The 23,738-nt window shown below is 43.5% G+C and overlaps 1 protein-coding gene across 13 annotated transcripts in view; it reads left to right on the top strand.

Annotated features, from left to right (window-relative positions):
* Positions 1-23,738, top strand: part of ABI3BP (ABI family member 3 binding protein) — a 295,005-nt gene that overhangs the window by 104,744 nt on the left and 166,523 nt on the right. For all 13 annotated transcript variants that reach the window (XM_059720568.1, XM_059720572.1, XM_059720574.1 and 10 more), the window contains exons 7-10: positions 8,047-8,098; positions 15,559-15,630; positions 16,667-16,762; positions 21,738-21,815. In XM_059720568.1, the coding sequence (XP_059576551.1) occupies positions 8,047-8,098; positions 15,559-15,630; positions 16,667-16,762; positions 21,738-21,815 (298 nt within the window). The remainder of the gene's footprint in view (positions 1-8,046; positions 8,099-15,558; positions 15,631-16,666; positions 16,763-21,737; positions 21,816-23,738) is intronic.

Here is a 23,738-nt window from a genome sequence, read left to right on the forward strand (position 1 = left end):
GAATAGGAGATGCTCTGTTTACCAGGGCATGCCTTGGAGTAACTAGGAACAATGGCCACAAACTGACAGAGAGCAGATTTAAGTTGGACATCAGGAAGAACTTCTTTATGGTAAGGGTTGCCAGAATCTGGAATGGGCTTCCAAGGGAGGTGGTACTCTCCCCTACCTTGGGGTCTTTAAGAGGAGGCTAGACATGGATCTGGCTGGAGTCATCTGACCCCAGTGCTCTTTTCTGCCTAGGGCAGGGGGGTCAGACTCGAAGGTCTGCTAAGGTCCCTTCTGACCCAAACATATATGAATAGAGCAATTCTTCTGTTGCAAATGTAACTCTTCTGCCAGGTATCAGATGGCAGTAACAAAGGCCAAATTCACTTAAGGGATTTTACACAAATTGATTATCTTAGTTGTTACTAGGTGATTGTTACTACTATCTTAGTTGTTACTAGGCTATTTGGTGGTCTGTGGAACATTTACATGGTAATCTCAGTCTACCTTCCTGTAGATAAATATCCTCCTCATAGAAAATGCCATTAAATTTGACATAGGGTTGCACCCTTTTTCATTTTTTCTTAAATGTATTACTTACCATTTTGAAATTACACTGTTTCAGTGATCTCTGGGTACAAACTTCAAGTTCTATGAATACCAGTTGCTAATGTCATCAAAAGGCAAATACCTTCCAGTACATGACTTCATGTGTGTCTTTTCAGTGCCTAGTTCTATGAGTCCCCATTTTGACTTTACATGAATCTAGACAATCCGTGAACAAGCTTTGTTAAAACTCAGCCAGTTTTGGCACATTTTTTGTTCCTTTTAATAGGTCCTGGACACATTGTCATGATCATTCTAGTACAAACCTGAGTGGTTTTATCCAAAAATAAATAAGAAATCAAGTCCATTTTGTAGTATCCAAAATTAAAATGGCTAAACTGTCTATTGCAGAGAACTTTTTGTAAGAGAGCTTTAGAAAAGTTTGCTCCAGAGCAGCCTAGGACTCGCCAGTATTTTGAACATTCGATGTTGCAGCTGGTAGGCTAGAGAATGTGCTAGCTAATAGGCGTGTGTGAAACGGGCCCTATTCGATTTGGATTCAGTCCAAATCAGGGACAGTGATTCAATTAATTGATTTGGATCGCTGTCCCTGATTTGGCCGAATCCGAATCTGAAGATCTGATGCTGATTTGGAGAATCAGTAATTCAGACATAGACACAACTTTAAATATTTTTTCTGCATACCACCAGGTCCCAGGCATGGCTCATGAAAGCTGCAATGCTGGGGTGGATGGAGCATCCCACAGCAGCATGGGGGGGCCCCCTGCATGCTTGGTGGCAAACCCAGAAGTGGACCAGAAGTACTTCCAGTCCACTTCCAAGTCTACCGGGGAGCATGCTGGGGGGCCACCCTGTGTCCCCCTGTCTCAGTGATCAACTATGGGGGTACCCTGGGTACCCCCCCAGACCTAGGAAGCACCAGTCCCCAAACTGGGGAGGTGCGGGGGGGCCCCCAGCATGCTCCCCTGTGGACCCAGATGTGGACCAGAAGTGCTCCTGGTCTAGTTCCAGGTTTGCAGCCAAGTGTACTGCCCCCCCCCCCCCCCACACACACACACTCCTGTGGGATGCTCCATCCACCCCAGCATCACAGCTTTCACAAGCCACCTGTAACCTTGTGGTATGTAGAAAAAACATTTAAAGCTGTGTCTATGTCCAAATCTCCGAATCAAATCTCCGAATTAAAGGGTCTCCTGATTCAACTCAGATTCAGAGATTCGGCCACTGAATCGAGCCAAATCTCCACCGAATTGAATCAGCAACTGAACTAGCTAGCACAGATGCATTAGATTCCACCCCATTTTCAAGTCTTGTGAACATGAGGTAATCTGTGAGGATTATGTGTAAGAAGGAGATGTTTAGAAAGGCTGGTAGAAAGAATTGTAAGAACAGATGTTCACTTGAGTGGGACCACAGTGGCCTCCTGGACAATCAGGAATAGAAAGACAACACTAGTTGTCACAGCTGGTAGTTAAGATTCCAATAACTGAACCAGATAAAAGATTGCCCTGAGTCTGTGATTCACATTGGAAAGAACCATATTTATGTACAGCTCCAATAAAAGGCGTTCTCATGGTCCCAGTCCATGTCTCTAAATACTTTCCCCTCTCTGGAAGCAAGTTTTATCAAGTTTCAGCCTAAGATAGTTTATGTCTATCCACTTCCCAAACTGTTAGGCACTTTAAACACAGAACTATAAGGTACCTAAATTTGAGAAGAAAGAGATGGAGATCTGATGGAGTACACCAGTGATGTGATGAAGCAGGTCAAGATATCTTATTTCTTCCTCAGCAAACATACAAACAGACTGAACTGTAATGGTGACAAGATATAAAGCTGAAGAGCCTCTTATCTTAAAGCTATCTAGTGCTCCACTCTAATGGTAACAGCTTTTTTTATCTTGATCTGAAGATTCTTTGGCATATGGCATGGAAGTGCCCTTATAATGCATATCACTCCATGTTTGGAGCTTTAAGGAGTAATGTGATTCCATGCACCTCAATTTTCTTCAGTTAAGTTGATTAACTATTTTACCATTTACTGTTTAACACATCACCTAGAACTGTGGTATCTAGTACAATTTTAGTCATCACTTTCCTTGGATGAAAGTTTCTTTATATGTCTCTTAATCTCTGATCCAGAACTCCATGGTACTATAAATGTTCTATATTGCAGCAGGTAGAATGTAATAACTAGCTGCGCTCCTTTTCTGATCTGCTCAGCACCATGCCTAAAGACATATTCTCTGGATTAAATGCACTGAACTGCCCAGTCCAAATGAGTTGATATAGAGAGGAAAATTTGAAGTCAGTTATCACAGTAAAAGTTAATGTTACTTAAATTAATGAGGTTACTTATCAGTTATGGCCTATTATCTATTTTGCCTTCTTGCATATTATGCACAATAAGAGTAATTCTTTGCATTGCCCTGAAACATTGGGAACATTAGCTGTAAAAAATTGATATGTGGTTGAAGAAATAATTAGTCCCTTTCTTTTAAAGGTTTTGGAAATGTTTTAGGCAGAGTTTGTTTAAGGAACTTTCCAGCCCACCAATCCTCTTAATTCAGAAGACCTTAATATGGGGGAGGTATAAATCACAATTTTGCTTGTACTAGCAAAACCCCTGCACCAAAAGCAACACTCAGTACACCCAGCATGCTCAGCAGTTCTGGTAGTGTCTCCTTTCCAATCAGCTCTGCCTGCTTTGGGGGAATTTTCTGTCCCTGCGGTAGGTAAAGTCGCAGCCATTCTGTCTTCACTTCAGCCCTGTCTGCAAGTAGACTTATCCAAAGTCTGGCATCTCCATCAACATAAACAGCCATAAGTGTTAGAGGAGTTATGGCTGCTGCTTAAACAAAATTATCTTGGAACACAGTCTTTGGGTCACAAGTAAATAACTGGATTGTGGGTTCCTTTGGTTAATACATACTTACAACCTTTTGCAGAAGGCACAGAGATGTTTATTACTACTACTGTCATAGGATCATAAGATCATAGGAAAGTGGGACTAGAAGGGACCTCTTAAGGTCATGTAGTCCAGCCCCCTGCTTAAGGCAGGATCATCCCTGACTAAAGCATCCCAGCAAAGTATCTATCCAACCTACTCTTGAAAATGTCCAGGAATGGAGATTCCACAGGTTCTCTAGGTAGCCTGTTCCAATGCTTGACCACCCTTGTCATCAAAAAGTTCCTCCTAATCTCCAACCTAGATTAGGCTGACAATGTCTTGATAATCTTCAGTCAGAAAGATATTTATCTGTTGTTTTTTTAATTTGGGGTTTCATTTTTCTTTGCTTATAAAGGAGAAGGGCACACTATATAGGTCAGATCCTACTCCACCTAAATTGGCTTGGTGCTTCTGTTCAACTCTACTTGAGTCCCTAAAAAACAATTAATTGAATCCTCATTGCTACCTTTTATGACTTGGTCTTAAGGTGAAGATGATGGTGTGTTGCAAAAATAGGCATTTTTTAGGGATATAAGCAGGGTGGAATAGGATCACACTTAGTCTGCGAACAGGCATTCATTTCGTTTCCAGCAGAAATCTTTCCAGAAGAGGGAGTGTACAGGTGTTCAGCCTGAAACTGTGGCATCTCCCCTACTCTCTGTACCTTCACCCACCTGGGATGATCCCAGTTTTGGGAATGCATGGGGAATAGTGGTTACTGCAGTCCTTCTGGTCCCCAGGGGAAGTAGAGCAAGTAGTAAAGGAAGACTCTCTGCACCTTTCCCAGACTGGAGCAAATCCCCCAGCTCCTTCCCCAAGCCACGCAGTACTCAGTTTGGGAACAAGTTAGGGAGCAGAAGTAGCTGCGCTCCTCCAAAACAGGCACTGCCTAAGGAGTGGGCAGGGAGCAAGATGCAGTCACTCCACTGCTCAGCTCCCAGTGATTGGGAACTGAGCAGAGAGAGCAGTGTGGCAACTCCCCACCCTGTTCCTCTGACCAGGGACCCCAAGAGAAATTTAATGAGTATTTCTACACCCCTAGTTTTTACTAGAAGAGCAATGATTCTCCTGGTAGAAACATAATACCTGCATATGACCTTAGATTATAGAGCAACATAAAAATTGCATTGTTATCAAAGGAAATTAATATAAGCTGTCACAGTGCAACGATTAAATCTGCTTGGGTCTATAGCAATCAAAGTTTAGCAGAACTGCTATAACTTATTCCTGCTTCATCCAGGGGTAAACTTAATGCAATTTGGCTCACTTGTATCGCTGCAGGCTTATGGAGACACAACACTTAAAGCATAACAGCTGCTGCATGCTCCCATTCCCCTTTTAAATCGGCTATGAATCTACATTTGTACATATCTTATGGCACTTAGTAGGTGAAATAGGATCTAATGCAGTACTTAAAACCTCCAGATAAAATTATGCAATCCACTTAAAGCAGATTTGTTGCTCCCACAGTGCAATACGGCTTTTTTTAGTAATATTTCTACGGTTTGAATTTGATAACGTTGGTTGATTCAAAATGTGGAGACCATAAATATGATCCATAATGAGATCTCAAATGATGATACAAGAATTTGTCCCAGATTAAACTATACTTTTTTTTTAAGTGTCTGAAAAACCTTATAATTTTTTTTGCCTAAAATGGATTTTCACAAAATAAATTAGATCAGTGATATTGTGAAGTATAAAATAAAGTATTAACTCATCAACTCATGATGACCTTATACACTATATGTTTAGCCAAGAAAGGTTTTTGTTTGTTGAGTTCTATTCCTTCTTTAAACTCAACTTGACTGAAAAAAGGAGTACATTTTATAGCTTCAGCTAGTATTCCTAATTCTGGCAGTACTTTCAGCCTGGTCCTTTTCCAGTCATTGTACTATAGTACTTTTGAAAAATTGGCTCTTATAGCTGCATAAGCAAAAGGGTAGTCAAAGCTGACTTATATCACAAGATCTGTTTTTTCCCTCTTCCTTCTGAGAAATGTTGGGGCCACTCATGTGCTCAAGATTATTGAGCTTAAGACTGGAAAAAATTCACAGGCCCTTCCTACACCTTATGCTCTGTGTTGCATAAATGTTGGTCGGTGTTACTGCTCACTTGGACTTTGGAGCAGTCATACCATTAATCTAAAAACCACCTGACTGTCCCCCACCTGCACAGCTGTGACTTGCCAGTAGAGGCCTGGTGAGCAGGGGCAGGACTAGGAGCTGGAGCTGTGAGTTGCTACTAGAGGGCTGGTGATCTAGGGTAGGCTTCTATCCCTGCTGTACCAGTGAGGGTGAGAGAGATCCTAGGATACTGGAGGACTTCAATGTGGGCAACACAGTGTCGCAGGGCACCTCGGTGCCCCTGCTCCTAGAGAGGAGAAACTGCCAGGGAGAGAGAGCGCGAGCCCTGGCCTGACATAACGAGCCCAGCTGAGGGTTGCCAGGGTAACGAGCGCAGCTGCGGGTTGCCGGAGCAACTAAGGGGAGCCAGCTGCCTGTAGGAGGCAGGGCCTGGCCCTTATAAAGCCCAGGGCTGAGGCCAGGCTGGCAGTTCCCTGCCAGCAACCAGAGAGGCAGGAGCTCTCTCGGCCAGGATGGGGGAAGAAGCCAGATTACAAGTATAGCTCATGATAGCCCTGGAGGCTCGAGCCATGATATTAAGCTATAGCCATGTGGTTTGTAGTTACGTTATAGCCTAGACGCTTGTACTTTGAGTTTATGTTTGGCTCTGTTTATTACACCAGAGGTTTGGGTGAGGCTGTAGGGGTTGGAGGAGGCCTCATAGGTGCCCCATAGGGGTGGGGTGCCCTAGCGCCAGTGAGGGCACAGTCTAGCGCCAAGAGGGCGCATTATTTTCATAGGTACCCCAGTGGTATGGGGACCCCAGCGCCAGAGAAGGCGCGGCTTGTGCGCCAGTGAAGGTGCAACTGGCGGCGAGGAGCGCAACCAGTGGTTGCAGGCAGGGAACTGAGACCCCGGGTTGTGTGCGGGGTACGTAGACCCCAGCCCCAGAACGGGGCAGCATTGAGAAGCCCAAGGTGGGCGTGGCGAGCCCCGGAGAAGGGGAGCACCATATTAGGAAGCCCAAGATGGGCGTAGCAGACGCCAGCAAGGGCGTCACTTGCGGGGTGCATAGACCCCAGCCCTAGAGCGGGGTGATTGCTGAGGAGCCCAGGACAGGCGTGACGGACCCGGTTATAGGCCTGCACTGCAGGAAAACCCAGGAGAAGGGCAAGGTGCTGCGGTTGTCCCCGGCAAAAGGGGATAGCAGCGCAGTGAGCACGTACCAGAGAGGGTAATAGTGCGGTGGGCCCAAAAGACCGGTGGTTCTACAGGAAGTCCCAGAGTGGACAAGAGTCCCAGTGAGGGACATTGTGTTAGAGAGAGCCCAGGAAGGGGCACTAGGGTAGACGCATACGGGGAAGGCCCAAGAGTGGGCTAGATTATAGAAGAAGGGCCCGGGAAGTGGGCGTGCAGACACACCAACATCTATTACATCAGCGAGGCTTGGGGCATGGTATCAGGGGAGGTTGGAGCCATGCATAGCCCATAAGGCTAGGGTGTCTGGGGAGCACCCATCATATCGGGAGACCCCCAGGGGGTCCGGAAGAACTGCGGGGACAGAGGTCCCGAGTAGCCGTGCCCAGGGAAGACACAAGGCAACCTTCCTATTACATTTTCCAACAAGACGTGGCGGGCGAGAATTGGAGGGTGCCCCTGGGCCGGCCTTGACACGGAGCGAGGGACCTCGAGGAGATCACGGCCCTCCTGAAGGACCCCGCCGTGACACACACCTTAATGGAAAAGGAGCTGGGTAGTGCGGATCAGAAATAATTCTGTCCTGGAGTGGCGTAACTTTGGACCTCATAACAAATGCTTAAAACCACTTGAAGGTGTTAATGTGTGGATAATTCAGGGGTTAAGAGCTCCAGGAGCTGCCCAAAAAGTACTGTGTAACACACTTAGAAACTACTCTACATCAAAAGGCAGTGTTAGAGAAGTACAAATATTTGCAATCTGAATATCAAAAGCAATACACATGAAATCCTCTTTATTTGAGCCCTTTGTGACTGGCTTATCATCCTGAGAAATCAGTTGTCCAACTTAATCTGGTTTGAATTTAGAGCTTGTAGCAAACTGAGTTGAATTTTATATGATTTGGAAGTTTTGTGTCTGTTACTTTACACAGTTGCATCACCAGAGTTTCTCAGCTTCTTGAGTACTCTACAGGGTATATTTAAAAGTTCCTTGAAGATAAGAGAGCTGAAGGGATTCCTGAGCAGTCAGACACTGTGGTTATACTGAGCAAAACAAGTGGCTTAAGCCAAATGAAAGGGATCAAAATGTGTTGTTCTGACTCTGGCCAACAAGGATTGAAACAATAATGTAATCCTCAGTGACTGAGCCAGAGCTATATTCACTCTAGCTTAGGCCAAGTGAAGCTCTGGATCAAAGCCCTGTATTTGCATTACCAAGGAAATCTGATTTACCTTTTGTAGCACAAATCCCAGTGTTTATGTTGTTTTTCTTCTTTTCTCAGCTCACACTGCGAGATCCTAAGAATCTTGTCCCTGTTACAATTATCAAGCAAGGTAATTTGTTCATTTCTTCATGTTTGATATTTGTGCTCTCAACAAGGAAAACAAATGGCTGTTAAAGGGAATGAAAAAACAGGGCACATTAACAATATGCCTGGGCTGCCTGGTGAGACTTTCCTTCAAACCCAAATGAGATGAGCCTCAGAAACTGTGACTTTTTTTTTCTTTTTAAAAAGTAATTAAACTATTCTCTCTCTCTATTTTTAAATGGCGATTTTAACACTGCAATAAACAAGTGACTTCCTTTGTTGAGTAGTAACCCCTTGCAGTTTCTACTCGCATTCCAGTTTCCACTAGCATCCCCCAACTGCTTAGGGTTACCAACTGACCTGTGATAACCTAGTTTTGTCCCACCAAGTAGCCAGAGGTGAAAAAGAAACACCATGCATCTCAGGTTAAATCTGCACTATACGGTGAGACATTTGCTTTAGGGAATGAGAGATTTATAGCATCTTCATAAGATTCTAGTTATACTTCAGTACCAAGTTTTACATGTTCTCCATTTGCTGCTTTCCATTCATATTAGAACTGTTCAGGTTCTTTTCCTTTTCTTTACATGGGCATCTTTTATTTGTGTTTACAAAGTGATACTGCTTAAGGATATATTTTGCTGAATGTTCATTTAATATCTTAAACTACAGGCTTTGTTGAGGTAGATATCATCTTTTTACTCCATCTGAAGTAGAAAGCCCCATCCCTTCTTCCCTCCAACATGCCTGTTTTTTGCTGCTATGCATACAGTGTACTGGTGGCCAGTAGCATAATAATGAGCGGGTGAGCAGGGCACCAGCCACAGGTGCTGCCTAAGGCAGGGTGCTGGAATGGAGCTATGAGTGCCTTTCCCTTCTATCCCCCACCTTCTCCTACCCACCCACACCCTGTACCTTCTCTACAGTGGCTCCGGAAGTGGGAAAGGCAGAGCAGCACCATCAGTGCATAGTGCCCTGGGTGGTGGCAGCACACAATGCGGAAGCAGTGTGTGGACATTTGCTGCTGTGGGGAGATGTCACCTCCTTTTCAGCTGTCCCAAATTGGAGTTTTAAATGGTTGTTCAACACATGTGACAAAAAAGGAGACATCTTCCCTACCATCTACTGCTCCACGCACCAACCAGGATGCAGAACTGGCGAGTTACTCCTCTACTTCTGGCAGATAAAGTGGCTCTCACAAGGCCAAATCCAGACCCTGTTTTTCTTTAATGTAGCCTGCTGCCCTATCCTACTGAATATAGAGGTGTAGCAAACAACCTCCTACACTGATCTGAATAGCCTTTAGTTGGGGAGACTTCATCTTAGGGTCAGCAGTCTTTGCAGGATGTAAGTTTTTAAATCTGCAACTTAGCTGCCGCCTTGAAGCTCCTGAAATGATGTTGTATGGCCTACAGGAAAAGTTTATTCTTCTTGTATTCTCTTTACTTTCATGGTTCTCTAACAATAGCCACAGTCAACATTTTGTGCCCACCCATCTGTGTTATTTGACTATTGCCTGATCAAGTCATAGGTTGTGTGTAGGCAAAACGAGGGGCATGTGCGCATGACACCTTTAAAGCAGGCTAAATGCTTTTGCACCACTTTAATGGTGTCAGTGTTTGCACAACTCGATGGTGTATTGCGCATTAATTCCAGCTGCTGTAAGAAATTCAGTGGTGTAATGTGCTTTAAATGACTTGGGGCGCAGCAAAGTGAAACTTCTCTAAGGAGTTTTAGTTTGCTGCCCCTACAGCTGCAGAGCGAAGCACTGGGCTCTGTGCAGCTCTGTAGCTCTGCAGGAAGCACTGCAGGCAGCTTAGCAGCATCCCGTGAAGGCAAGCTCTGCCCAAGAAAAGCAACGAGCCTAAACTTTTTATTTCTTTCTTTCCCCTGGAGCCTGCCTGCCTACCTGAGCTGAGCAGGGGCCTGGTGCTTCTCTCTGTGGCTGCGGTGCCCCCGGGACTGCCCAAGCTGGGTGCCTGCAGGCGGGTGCTGCCTGGGGGGGGAACCACCACTGCCACAGAGGGAAGCACCAGCTTGCCCCCTGTAACCCAGGGACCGCTCCACCTGCTGGCAGCTTGCCTTCCCCTCCCCACTGCTGGAGAGGCAGGTAAACTGGGTGTGTGCACAACGCAGGCATTTAATCGGCCCTAAATTGAAGTGTTGTTTTTAAAAACCCACCGCTTAAATTTAGGGCCCCTGTTTCATCTACACACACCCATAGAGGCCAAGGGCAGCATTTACAGACCCTGAGCCATGGGAAAACAACAAAGGCTGAATCACTGTTGATATTATGTTTCTGTGTTATGAAGAAGCTTGACCTTCTCCAGTCCCCACTCAGTCTTGACATGCAATCCCAGACACAATTATGGCAGTTTTCAGACTTTCAGCTGACTTTTCTCCTGTAGCTGCAAGAATATTTCTTTGACCAACAGTTCACTAAACACAATGATTATCATTCCAGATGTTCAAGATGTTGCCTCAGCTCCCTCCCTCTGTGGGGTAGGGTTCATTAAAAAATATATAGTTGTTTATAGTTGTTTTCAGGCCAAAACTAAGGTGTGTGGAAGGATAGTACTGTATTTACTCAAATCTAAGATGACCCTGAATTTAAGATAAGCCCCCAGTAATTAGATTCTATACATGGAAACTTTGTAAACTTGTTACAATTTTCCATTAATAGAATCTAATTATTGGGGCATCATCTTTAATTCATCCCCCCAACTGCACTACTGCAGGGTGGCAGGCAGTCAGGGGGCAGATGGTATGGGGAGGTCAAGCAGCTTGCTCCCTGCTTGTACCTGACCCCCTGCCACCTGTGCCCCCTGCATGCCTCCCCCCACAGCCTCAGACACCTCCCCCATGCCCTTCACCTCTTCTTCCCTGTCTGTTCCTCTCCTTTGATGGATAGAAAATAGTATTTAGAGATTTGTTTTTGGGAATTGGCTTGTAGGTAAAGTAGAGCAATGGTCCGGGGGAATGGCAGGATTAATTGATTTCTAAAAGCCTATTTTTACAAGGTTTCTTTCAAGGCCCACTGTGTCTGAAGCAAGCAGCCACACAGGCTGAGAAACTGAAGGCATGTACTACACTGTTTCATAACATGACCAATGTACCCAAACAGAGATAAAGGACTCTGCAAGTCACAATGCCAAACTTTGGAGCCCTTGGGATTTTTGGTTTTGGTAGATAGACCAAATTAGGAGGACACCAGAAAGAACTGAAGTAAGATGTGTGCATGTGATGGGTTTGTAAAACTAAGGAATATGCTGACAGGAGAGCATGACGACCACAGGGAGACCAGTCAGCAATGCCCAGAGGTGAAGAGTAATCAGAGGAGAAGAAAGAATACAAAAGGAGGGATTTCAGAGCAGCAAAGGGTCCCTCAGAGGGGAACCCAAGGCCATCATGGACAGAGGGCATACCACCAGCCTGTCTCACCCACCCCAATGGAGGGGAGGTGGACCTCGGCCTTCAACCTCCAGGCTGCTGACATCTAATATTCAAGAGAGAACCTCAGAGTGAAGCTTGCATACTGGCCAGATGCATCTTGACTCTGTGAACCCAGGGACTGGTGATATATAATCACTTGCATTATTCTTATCTGCTATCACTATGTATCAATAAAATTTGTGTATTATTGAATGGAAAGGTCATGGTTGGCCTAAGGGTTTTGGGTCCATCCAGAACAAGGTATCTGGATTATACATCCAGTGCCAACACCCTCCAGTCCTTGCTTCCTCCCTACCATATGTCCAGCCTCTGTTTCTTAGTCTGCTCCAGCCTCAATTTCCTCCTCTCCATGCTGGTAGGCTCCATCTATCCTGCAGCCTCGGGCAGAGCCCCATTCCCATAGCAGCTGTGCAGGCTGCATGCCACCGTGCCTGAGGATGTATCATGGATGGAGCCTGCCATAATGGGGGAAGAAAGCAAAGGTACAGGATGGGGAAGAAACAGGGGCAGGTGGGAGAGCAGAGGCTGTGGGGTGGAGAAGAGGGAGATGGCAGGGTTCAGAAGCAGTGAAGGTGGAGGGTAGGCAGTGGCTGTGGCTGTGGCTGCGGCTGTTGATATGGCTGCAGTCCCAACCCCAAGTAGGGGCTAGAGCCTGAGCCACAGCAGTCACCTTCCTCCCCCAGCCTGTCTTGTACATGAAGACCAAGGGCATTTCCCCCATGTTAAATGAAGGGGGGCCTAATCTTAGAATTTAGTAAATATCGTATTAGGGGCAGGGAAGAATGGAAATGGCAAATGAAAGTTGGTTTAGTAGTGTCAAGCTTTTGTCTGTAAACATCGGTGAAACATCTCAATAGAAAGTGATAACCAAGCGCTAGGTACAGTCAAAGAGAGAAGGAGAAGATACAGGCTTTTGGAAATGTTTTGGATAAGAAAATTCTTATTTCCTTTTTAGAAATATGGGAGAGGTGTGTTCCATCTCCTTCACCACATTTTTGCAAAATATAATTATTGTGTAGTTGACTTTATTTGTATGATTTTGATATTGTGGTGGTTAAAATTAGAAGCAGCAGCTTGTGTTACCTAGTGCTTCTTTGTTGATAAGACCTTCTTGTGATAAAAATCATATGTAACTTGATCTCCTGGGAAAGTCCTCTCTGTCTTCACAAACCCAGAGAAAGAGAGTGCTCTTTGAAAAATTCACTTCCAAGGTTTTCAAGGAAGAATGGACCATGACATTTTAGAAGTGTAAGCAGTGTTGTGTAAGCAGTGCTTCACTAATTCTTCTGTTGCTGGGACTCTTGATTGGTTACAGCTTTTTACATAGAAGAATTTAGATTTGGCAGTATTTGAGATACTTTGGAGATGAAGCCATATGGTGTTTTCTTCCTTGAAATAGGGAAAATGTTTATTTCTTCTTGGAGGAGCAATACATCTGACTAGGTAGAGATGTGCTTTCACACATCTTTCTTCTTCCTGCTTGTGACTCCACTTTGTGGACTTCTGGAGATGACTTGGATTAGAAATCTAATGGTGAAACATTCAGAAAAAGTAACCAAAACTTCCTATCTTGAAATTGGGATATTTTGAAACCTCCCAAATTATTTTCTCCACTTCACTGCTATTTCAAAGCATCTTAGCAACCTGCTTTTTACCTGTGGTCTCTAGTGGGGTGATTTCGGTTTGGTTTTTATCAGGTGCTTGGTGGCTGTGTTGTGTTAGATGTGCAGAAGACAACAATTTTAGAACTTCTTTGATAAATGGCTGTTTTTTAACCTAGGGCAGTGAATCCTGATGCAGGAATCCCCTTCTAGCCCCCTGATCCTCTGGAAAATATTTGGTATCTTGGCTTTTACCGATAAGTAAATCCCCTATAAGTTGTGTCTGGTACAACAAATGTGTGATATTGTCTCTTTTTAAACTAATATTCAAACTAGTTCGTTTTCTGTAGAGTATATGTTTAACTTCATCTTCAGCATTTTTAATTAGGAAAGATTTAGAAAAATGAAATACAAAAACCTTTGGAAGAAGCCATAGGGAATATATTTCCAATACGTATTCATGGAAAAAAATAGTTGTTTTCAGGGATGGCTTCTTGTATTTGTTTTCCAGATGTTTAATGTGTCTCATTTTTTATTTCTTAGAAATAAAAATTCCATTCATCCATAAAAGAGCATAGTCTGTGCAGCAGGTGTGATTTACTTCATTAAACCAGCACCATGTGTGAATAGGCTTAAACCAACATGCACTGCAGTACGTTGGGATTTGAAGCACATGAAAAACCATCTTTAGGGGATAAGTTCTTGGAAATTAAAAAAGCAAATTTCCATAGAAACAGAAATATGGAAGCTTATTTAATATGCTGTGAAATTGCCTTTATTTTAAGCCGGGCGTTTCGCAAGCCAAAAGAGTTTTGAACACATACTGATATGTAATGACAATAATAATGCATGGCTTAAATGAAAACCTCAGATTTTATTTTGACAAACTAGCTATATGACCCTTATCTTTATCTGTGTTTTCAAACCACTTCATAACATAGAACCTTATCCTCTGTGTGACTGAATGTCAGACTGAGCTCATTAACTTGTGAATCCTCACTAAATTATTGTGAGCAGTCACAGCTATCATCCCCACCTGACAGCTGGATAACTCTTCAGCAGAAATGGCAGATGGGAGCTGGTGTCAGAGGATTAAATGTAGTAGCTTGTGACTTAGGTCACAAGAACACGTACATGCCCAGGTTTGAGCCCTTTTCCACTTCTCCGTATCACACGGTACTGTGATTTGTCAACAGGCGTTTTCCAGGGGCTTTGTGTATGATGCAACCTTCTGAGGGTGTCTGAAATTAAAGGCATAACTGGGAGTTTTGTAACACTGGGCAGGACAAGGTTGATGCTGAACAGGGAAGAGACTCCAAAGACTTCTGCCGCAGTGTAGTGTCCTGTCATGCTGTGGGCTGCTGCTACCTCTACTTATGAACAGGCTCCCCGCATGCTGCCAGCAAGCTGCCGCTGTTATCATCACTGCTCCTGTCATTGCTGCTGCTACTGTCACATGGGCTCCTCACGTATGGTTGGCTATTCCTGCACCCTTTTCTGTGCAGGCTTCCTGGGGAGGGTGAGGCGGGGGCACCCTTTTGGTGCCGCCTCTAACTTGAGGCCTGGGCCTAATACTCCAATCGCCCACACCAAGTTATGCTACTGTCAGAAGCAGACCGGCTGGTACACGCAATCCATCCAGGATGCATTCCCCTCCAGTGTTGGCCAGTGTTGCTCATCATTGCAGAGATTTATAATTGAAGCATGCACTGAGTCCCATTTTGCTAGCATACTTTATGTAGACTGTTTTAATTGCAGATAATTCATAAAGATTTTTTTGAAGATTTGTGGATGCTGTCATATTACTTTTAACCTTTAAAGTAAATAATTGCCAAAGAAAGTTGAATGTCCTTTAATATTTATGATGTATTCCATGTGAAACATAAATAGTGGGATTGAAAAAGGATTTGATTCTATAATTTATATCTGTATTTATAACATCCAGGATAAAATTGATAAAACATATCAGACCTACTGCTTCAGGACACAAACAAATGACTGAAGGCTCAAGGCTGGAAAGACTTTTTTGTGAAGAAGCAATTTAATATATAAATATCCTTTATGAGTATTAGTTCCCCTTTCTCTGAAGCATTTTGTGTTGGCCCCTCTTGAACAGGATATAGGATTGAAGGATCCTTATTCTCAGGCAGAGAAAATTTTGCTCCTTTAAAATCTGTTTTTTAGCCAAGCTGGTATAAAAATACCTGTTACTATGGCTAAGTAAATACTACAAAACCCTATATCCTTAGACAACCCTCTTTGGATTAATTCACTAGGACTATGTTCAGCCCTCTTTACCATTAATATTCTAATTAAATGGTGCTAATTTGAATTAAAGAAGCTTTGAGAACATTCAGACAGACATGCACTTTTATTTCCTGGCTAAATATTTGTAAATTTCTCTGATAATGCAATATTATTGCTTCCACAGTCATTCAAAATATCACACAACGGACCTCACCTAAAACCACAGACAGAGACAGATCCTCTCTGCCAATACTAGGTAAATATAATTTCTTTTTTTTCTAATTCTCTGGCATATAGTAAAAGAACTGCATACATCTTTTTCACTTTCTTACTTTTAATTGTTGTCTTTCATATTAATTTGCACCGTGAGTTGGGTTCAGATTTTATTCATTACATCTCACAGTAAAGTTGGTAAAGAATGATGCAGCTTAAGAGGAGAAAAGGATCGTCCTGAATATTAAAAAAATAAAATAAAATAAAATTATTTCTGTCTTATCCAAAAATAGCATTTTCTTACTACAGGGGAAGAGAGAGAGGTTTGGTGCACAGTTTTTGAGAACATCTGCTGGGTATCATTTGTGCCATGGTCATTCAGAACTGTTGTATAGCCTTGTACTAATATATCCAGCTTTTATTAAAGGGTATTCTAAGATTCCCCATTCCTCTTTGTGTTGGGTCTCAGTACACTGCTGTTTACCTTTCCCATTCAGTTGTGTGTTTTCTGTCCTGGTGTTCACACACAAGGAAGTGGCAGGAAGTGGGGGATAGAATAAGCATAGTAAGAGGGTACATAGTAAAATTGGGAACCTTTTACCTGATGTATCCTAAGATAAAATTATTCCTAGTATAACGTTATGGAACTCAGAAATAGATTTAACTTGTTGTGCATGGAAAATCTCTGCCTGCGTGTTATTTGTCTGGCCTAACTTGCTGTCTGTGAGTTTTACTGCTCTGACTAGACTCAGTCAGTTCCTCACTAACCCCACAGAATGAATCTGTGAATTCCAGGTATGTCCAATTAGAATGCACCTATCATGATGCTGAATTGTTAGGGCCACTACACTTTTCACATATATTTGATTTCCATGGAGAAGGGCAGTAAAAGAGTAGTGATAAAGTAGTGAGGTAGAAGAGTAGCATTGGACATTGTGATTAATAATTAGACATCTGGAAACATCTGAATTCTTCTCTCAGATACTTGTACTACTTTCCCACTGATGAGGTGGAAATTGCCCACCCAGATTACAGATCACCGTCTTTTGAGTGAATGGCTCACTTATCTTTGTGTGTAGTGCATCTTATCATTCCAGGTCTCAATGAAAGCCTGAAAAAACTCCCTCCTGCCCTGTCGATAGACGATATATCTCAAACAATCGAGAAAAAATTCTGTAAGTAGAAATGGCTTTAAGCTGTTACGGTTCTTGAACATGAGCAATAAAAATATTATCTTGGCATGCAGGGGATGGGCAGAGGTGGCATAGGACCCATGGAGGTATGTGGGGCCCAATCCAGGTGACAGGGATGATGGAGGCAGTGCAGGACCCAATCTGACCCACAGACCAGCCCTGCACCACTTATCCAACCTGTGGGCCAAAAAATATAGCACCACTCTGAGATAAACCTCATTGGCTTTAGTGGTTTGTTTTATTTTGAGCATTTGCTTTGAACTGTTTTGTTTGACAGCTTGTTTCCAATTGGAAGAGGCTCTTTGTAGGCACCTACTTATTTTAAAACTCCCATAAGCATTTCACTAGCTTCAGATTTTTTTTTCTGTAGAAAATGTAACTTGGAGCACCAGGGACAAAGGCCGTATTTATGTTATTTGTGTATTAACAGCTTATTTCCAATAGGCTTGGGTTTTTATTTTTATATTTTCCATCTTTATTAATGCATATTTTAAAAATGTAATTCATTTTATCAGTCTATTTATTATGCCATATTTTTAGGGCAGTTAGTCACAGTTGTATAGTTCTATTGCCTTCTATGGGGTCTCCATCATTTATACAAATCTCATCCCAGAAAATAGAAAATGCTTGTTCATTATCCATAATAAAATGCATACTGAAACCAAGTTAAAACACACTCTCAGTGCAAGTTACCTCATTATGTACCTCAAAACTGAAGGGGCAAAGTGTAGGTGAGAGAATGCACTAATGCTTTTGTCTGAGATTGCTAACCGAAGTGCCTGTTGTGAGCACTAGTTTTGTAGCATGCACACTTTTTATTTCAAAGGTGCAGTGAGGTCACCAACTCATATCAGAAAGGCCACTTGCTTTTGATTTTTTTAGCATTAGTGCTAATTTTGATCTGGTGATATAAAGATGAAGATTATCTTCTCTTATGAGCCATTTCATTCATTTACCTATTGTTCCATTGCTGGCCTTCACAATTTCTCAGTGCGAGTCCACTATACATTAAGAAAGCAGAGGTGCAGTGTCTCCTTCTTTGATTCTTCAAAATCAAAGATTAGTAGGGTTGAAAGGGACCTCAGGAGGTCATCTAATCCAACCTCCTGCTCAAGGTAGGATGATACTGTGCTCATTTTAGGATTTGGCTACTCAGTGGGATAACCTAAAATTGTTTTTGAATGAAGCAGTGCTTTGAATACCAAAAGGAAATATCTGATGCCATTGGCAAGATGAATACTATTATCTTCAGCTGTGACATAAAATAAATGATCCGTATAGCTAAAGAGAAAGATTGAATCATAGTCTCTGGAGTTAAACAGAATACAGAGGGTGATTTTTTTTTGTATCAAGGTCATGGCATTCATTTTCCCACTCATTGTCTTATTGCTTCATAGCTAGATAGATATTTGTTTATACTACCATGATTATAATAAGCCATGATATATTGCATTCTGCAGTTAGCAAAATAAAATACCACTAACATCAGTAAAAGTAAAAAATCACTTTTCACTTACTTTTTCAGTACATATTATGCACAGACAAGGAAGTAATTTTTTGTTTTTTAGAATGCAAGACTCAGGATCATTTCACAGTCCTTTACCCCTAAAAGTCTACTTACCCTGCAAGAAAGGAATGCCTTTCCATTCAGAGATGGGCAGTAGAATTCACCCTAGAGAGCATGCAGAATTTTTAGGTGCAAAGACTTCTGCATCCAACAGGCAGTCTGGATCTTTTTAAAATGAGACATGGACATACAGCTTTAGGGACCGATCCAAATGGAATGCAGTGGCAGAGTTGCACCTTCCTTCTAGACCACCTGACCAAAGTAGCTGCTGGAGACAAATTTTTAAGTCCTCAAATCAAGTAAAAATTCTGCCCCTCTCCCCCCCACTCTTCCCTTCCATGCTCATTGGCATGTCTCCCACTTTTCCCCACCTGCCACTGCCATTATCTCTACTTTTTTTGGTTATCCCAAGGGTGGGGGGAGCTTCTTGAACTGCTCCAGCCCTATTCCAGCTGGGCTGCATGGGGAGACTCAGCCTAGAACAATGGTACCAACAGCAACAGGTGGGTTCCTTCTCCCTCTCCAGTCCCCCTGGGGCTAGGGACAGACATTACACATAAACCAGTTTAAGTGATTAGAAACTGGTTTAAGCATGTAACAGAACAGATGTTCAATGCACATAAACCAGTTTGAAAATGGCTGAAACCGGTTTGAGATAAACCTGGCTGAATCTAGTATCAGACTAAACTGATTTGGGTCAAACCGGTTTATGCCATGTCTGCCCCAGACTACTCACTGGTTTAAGACTCCCCAGCATCCCGGCATGTTCTCTGGGCTGGGCGGGGCTCTCTGCTTCTCAGCAGGGCTGGCCCCTCTGCTCCAGCACAGACTGTCGACTGCTTCCCTCCTCCCCTCACCACTCCCTGCTAAGCAGGATTTCCCCTCTCCCCTGTGCCTTGATGAGAGGTGTCTTTCTATTAGCTAGAAGACCACATGCTGGCTATAGTCTATGCTGATTCAACAGGTAGAATCAACAGGCAGAATCAACAGGTAGTTGGTAATGTCCTTGTGGCCATGCACTTTAAGGGCTGAGAGCAGCCAGCCAGGTGCAGGCCAGCTCTGATGAGTCAGCCATTTTAAGTCTAGGGCCACAGGACAGCAGCAGCAGTCTGCTGCTGGCGGCCAGCTGGACAACAGCTGGCTAAGATGCTGCTCAGAACATCTTGGAGGTAAGGGCAGGAGCTATGGGGATGGCAGGAGGCTTCTGGTCCTGGGCATGAGTTGAAACTGCACCCTGTCAGGGAAGGGTTGCTTGGCAGGGCTGTCTGTGGTGGGACAACCCCCAAACCCCCAAGAAATTCCAGGCCAGTTACCTCCCCGGTGAAAGGTGGGTAGGGGTGACAACCCCAGGCCTCACTCTTCAGTGGGTAATCATCAGCCTGTAAGGAAGTGGCCCTAGTGAGAGGACAGAGAGATGAGCCAGGCACACCTATAGAGAAGCACCTGAGCCCACCTGAGGACCCCAGAGGCCCCAAGGTGGGGGTAGTGTTATGTTGGAGGTCTGCACAGAGTAGGGTGCACAGTGGCGCCTCAAGAACTGTGTGTTTGGGGAAGTCGAGTAGTGTCTGCATGAACAGGCTTGAAGAGCTACACTGGAGGTGTGTAAAGTAGGGTTGCCTCAGGCGACTTGAAGGATTGCACATGAGCCAACCCCCACAAGATTGAGATAGGAAGGATTTTTCCCCAGTGAAGAGCTAGGGGCAGAGTCAGCCCAGGGTTTGGCAGAAGGACAGGGCCATGTAGAGTAGGGGAACTTGAGTGAACCAAAGGTGCTGTGTGTGCCATGCCAGAGAATGAGTAGGCAAGCCTGACAGCCAAAGGGTCACTCAAGGGAGCAGGGCAGTAGAGTGTCCCAGTGATGAGCAGAGTGCAAGATGCTCCTGTGAGATGAGGCGGAGTGAGTGTGACTATGAAAGAAGCTCAACAATGGATTGAGTTTGGTTCAGCCTGAAGCCAGGGTGCAATAATAATATTCTGGATGCCATCTGAGGCATGGACCACGATGTAGGAGAGGTTCGGAGCTGTGGATAGCACCACCTGGCATTGGGGTAGTGAATGGGCAGCCTCCCGCTTAATATAACATGATAACATTTAAGTCATGGCAGGAGAGTCAGGGCAGACTGCCCTAAGCAGGTGGGTGGGCTTAACTCATGATCTACCCCTGGGAAGGCCCCCTGTCACAGTCCCTCTGTTTTCTTCATGGAATGATAAACACTGAGTTAGGAGTGATAAACACCTTCTTGAGCACCATGACATTGCATCCAACACTTCACTGACAGTTACTTCCACACCAGAGTTTACCAGAGTTCATGTTTTTAGCTAGCGCTAAAAACCATCTGCAGGGTTGTGAAATAAGAGCTAAATTATTTGAGTAGCTGACTGATAGTAAAAATGCTGAAGAAAGGATAACTTGATTAGGGGAACATTAAATACATTAAAAAGGAGAGAGAGTAGTTAACACCTGTGGAGTGAAGAGAGTTTAGCAGGAATCAGGTAGATTATAAACAGACATGAAGTTAATTCACTCCCTCACTTCTGCCTGAATAGAAATGCTGCTACCACTGCCAGGCAATTTGTTTTAAACTTTGAGTGGAACAATAATCAAAGGGAGATGTCACCACACCACTGAACCCCTCTTAGATTTACTCTTGTGTGCTACCATTTTAGCTGAGCATTAAAACAAGCATTGAAACGAAAATGAAATGTCACTGTCATTAAGATTAAATGTATACAAGTGTTATCTGAAGGAGAATAAATCATTCATTAGAATGAAGGCTCCTTTGACTTGTATACAGTTTTTGGAAATTTATCTAACTCTTCTGCAAAACTTCTGGAATTATGTCCTGTCTGTTGAACCTTGCAAGGACTAACTCCCAGTTTAGGTTGTAAAACTAATTAATCTCAAGTTGTTTTTAAAAATGCCTGAACTGAGGAGTTTAAAAATAATTATTGGCAGCCATAAAACAGTTTATTTAAAATCTGTAGTTATCCTTGCCTTTTTTTAAAATATGAAGCCCAAAGTCAGTCTCTCATCTATAGTTATAACACCAGTTTCCCAAGGGCATAAGTGTGATGCCTCACGTTGATACTGAATTGAGACTCACGGGACTGTGTGGCCATGTGAGATGATTACATGTCCGAACTTGGAAGGTGTTGATCATCAGATGCAAAGAAAAACAGCTGTAAAAACAGTGCAGGTCTCAGATAGCAAGATAGATGCTGGTACTGGATGTGCAGTGAGGGGAAGTTCATTGGTCCCTCAGGTATTTGACTTCTCATATTTATTCAACTTGGATTATTCTGGCAAGCTGAAGTGGGATAGGAATAAATCTGAACAGAAGCAGAACAGATGCTGCTCTGATATTTACAGTCTAACCTCTGCCTTTATAGCAAAGAATGAAACTCTGTTGTGGCCTGCTGAATCTAAAACACCAGAAGTGCAAGAACTCTCCCCACAGTCCCTCCCAGGTAATCATGAATCTATTCTGTGTTTTTATACCCTGTGTTATGTTACCTTTGCCAACGATTGTTCTATATATGAATTAAAAATATCCTTCATGTCTCGAGCTGCAGTTGAAATCAGCTGTGATTTTAGCAGTGTAAAAAATTGGTTTGCTCAGTAGATGTGAACTGAAGGATATGAGCTGAACTTCACAATAAAAGACATCAAGGCTGTATCATTTAGTTTATCCTTCAGGAATTGCTCCTACTGATTGAGAGAGACAGTGAAATCAAATTTGCCAAACAAATTAAATATAGAGAAAAATAAACTTCTAACAAAAAAACCCAAGAACAGGATGTTTTTCTAAATTTTTAAACAGTTCTTTTTCATTGCAGATAAAAAAAATTCCCCGAATAAAACATTGTGTATTTGTCTGTAAATTGGTTTATTGTTGTTTAAAAGCATAAAGACTATCTGACTTTCAGATTCGGGTGCCTAAATTTAGACAAGTAAATGCATATGCAGACAGTTTAAAACAGCCTGAGTTTTGGAGCTGTTGGCCTGAATCTCCCATAGACTTCAATGGCAATTAAAGGTACCCTGCACATTCCTAGGTAGGTGCTGAAGGCATTCAAATTGGAAAATTTTGGTCCAAATGTCTAGATAGATTGGAACTGTAATGCTTTTTCCTGCATGTAACGGAAAGTAGCAATAAAAGCTATAAAGAATCCCGAAAATGTTTTGGACAGTGATTCTCCTCCTGAATTTATATCCCAGTCACTTCAATATTAAGAGCTTAACAATGAAACTGACTTTTCATAGTCAAAGTTGAGAGGAACAATGTAAAATAAGCAGTGGAACACAGTGGATTTGGAAAAAGAAAACCTTGAATCTTCTACTTTCAAAGGTGCCTCATTAACTATGTGAAAGTTATTCAGTACTACAAACTAGCTCTAAGAAGACCTTTAGGCAGGGCTGTCCAACTTCTAAGTGACTGGAGCCTATGTGCTGCACAAACTATGCCAGCAGGGGTTGCCTGGCATGGGCACCACAGCCTGATCCCCCCCAGGCTGCATGTGGTGCATGCATGGGCAGTCACTTCCCCCACTGCATGCTGCCTATGCACACAGGCTCCCCCCATCTCTGCTGCATTGTCAGTGGCACCCATCTCACCTTCATCTGCCCAATCATGGGCTGCTGCACTTCTCTGCACCACACAGGCATTCCAGGCCCCTGGCTGCCTCCATCATGGGCTGCAACATGCAGTGCTATGCTACTCCGGTGGGGTGGGGGACATGCAAGAAAATGTGGAGGAGGGAGAGGGAACCCCAAGACTCACCTGGAGCAATGGGGGTGGTGGGCCCCTGGGGGCCATTAGTTAAACTCTCACTGGCCACATGCAGCCCACAGGCTGCCAGTTAGACAGCCTTGTCTTTAGGTATTGGTTTCACTTGTCAATGGTCCAAGGTTCAATCTCCTTTGCATAGCTCTTCCTGGCAGTAGTGGGATTTGTGCTGATTGAGGTGGTGGATGGGCATTTTTTTTAGAGGCTAAGAATTTCTGTGAAATTTCTGCAACTAGAAAATTATCTCGAGAATTGTAATGTACATGTATTCCAGCCCCCTGGCTGGAGAGCTACATAGGGGAGCTCTCCAAACAGGGGCCACCACAGGGCTGCTTCACTTTTAGTGGAGCCCATTAATTGATAGCCTGCCCTCTCCTCTTCCTAGACCTGGCCCTAAGGAGAATGGTGCCCTGGGTGAACCTGTATGTTGGTACCGTTTCTTTGAGTTAAGTATATGGTAGTATTAGTGAAAGTTTTAGAAATAAAGCCCTGGAGAGAGCTGCTGGGCTGGATTGGCAGACTTGCTTCCCCACGGCTTCCCCCGGTGATGGCTTAGCAGGGCAAGAGAAAAATGGTGGGGGGATGAGTGGGGGCTTGGCTCTTA

The sequence above is a fragment of the Alligator mississippiensis genome, chromosome 1 (assembly GCF_030867095.1).
Source record: "Alligator mississippiensis isolate rAllMis1 chromosome 1, rAllMis1, whole genome shotgun sequence".
NCBI lineage: Eukaryota > Metazoa > Chordata > Crocodylia > Alligatoridae > Alligator > Alligator mississippiensis.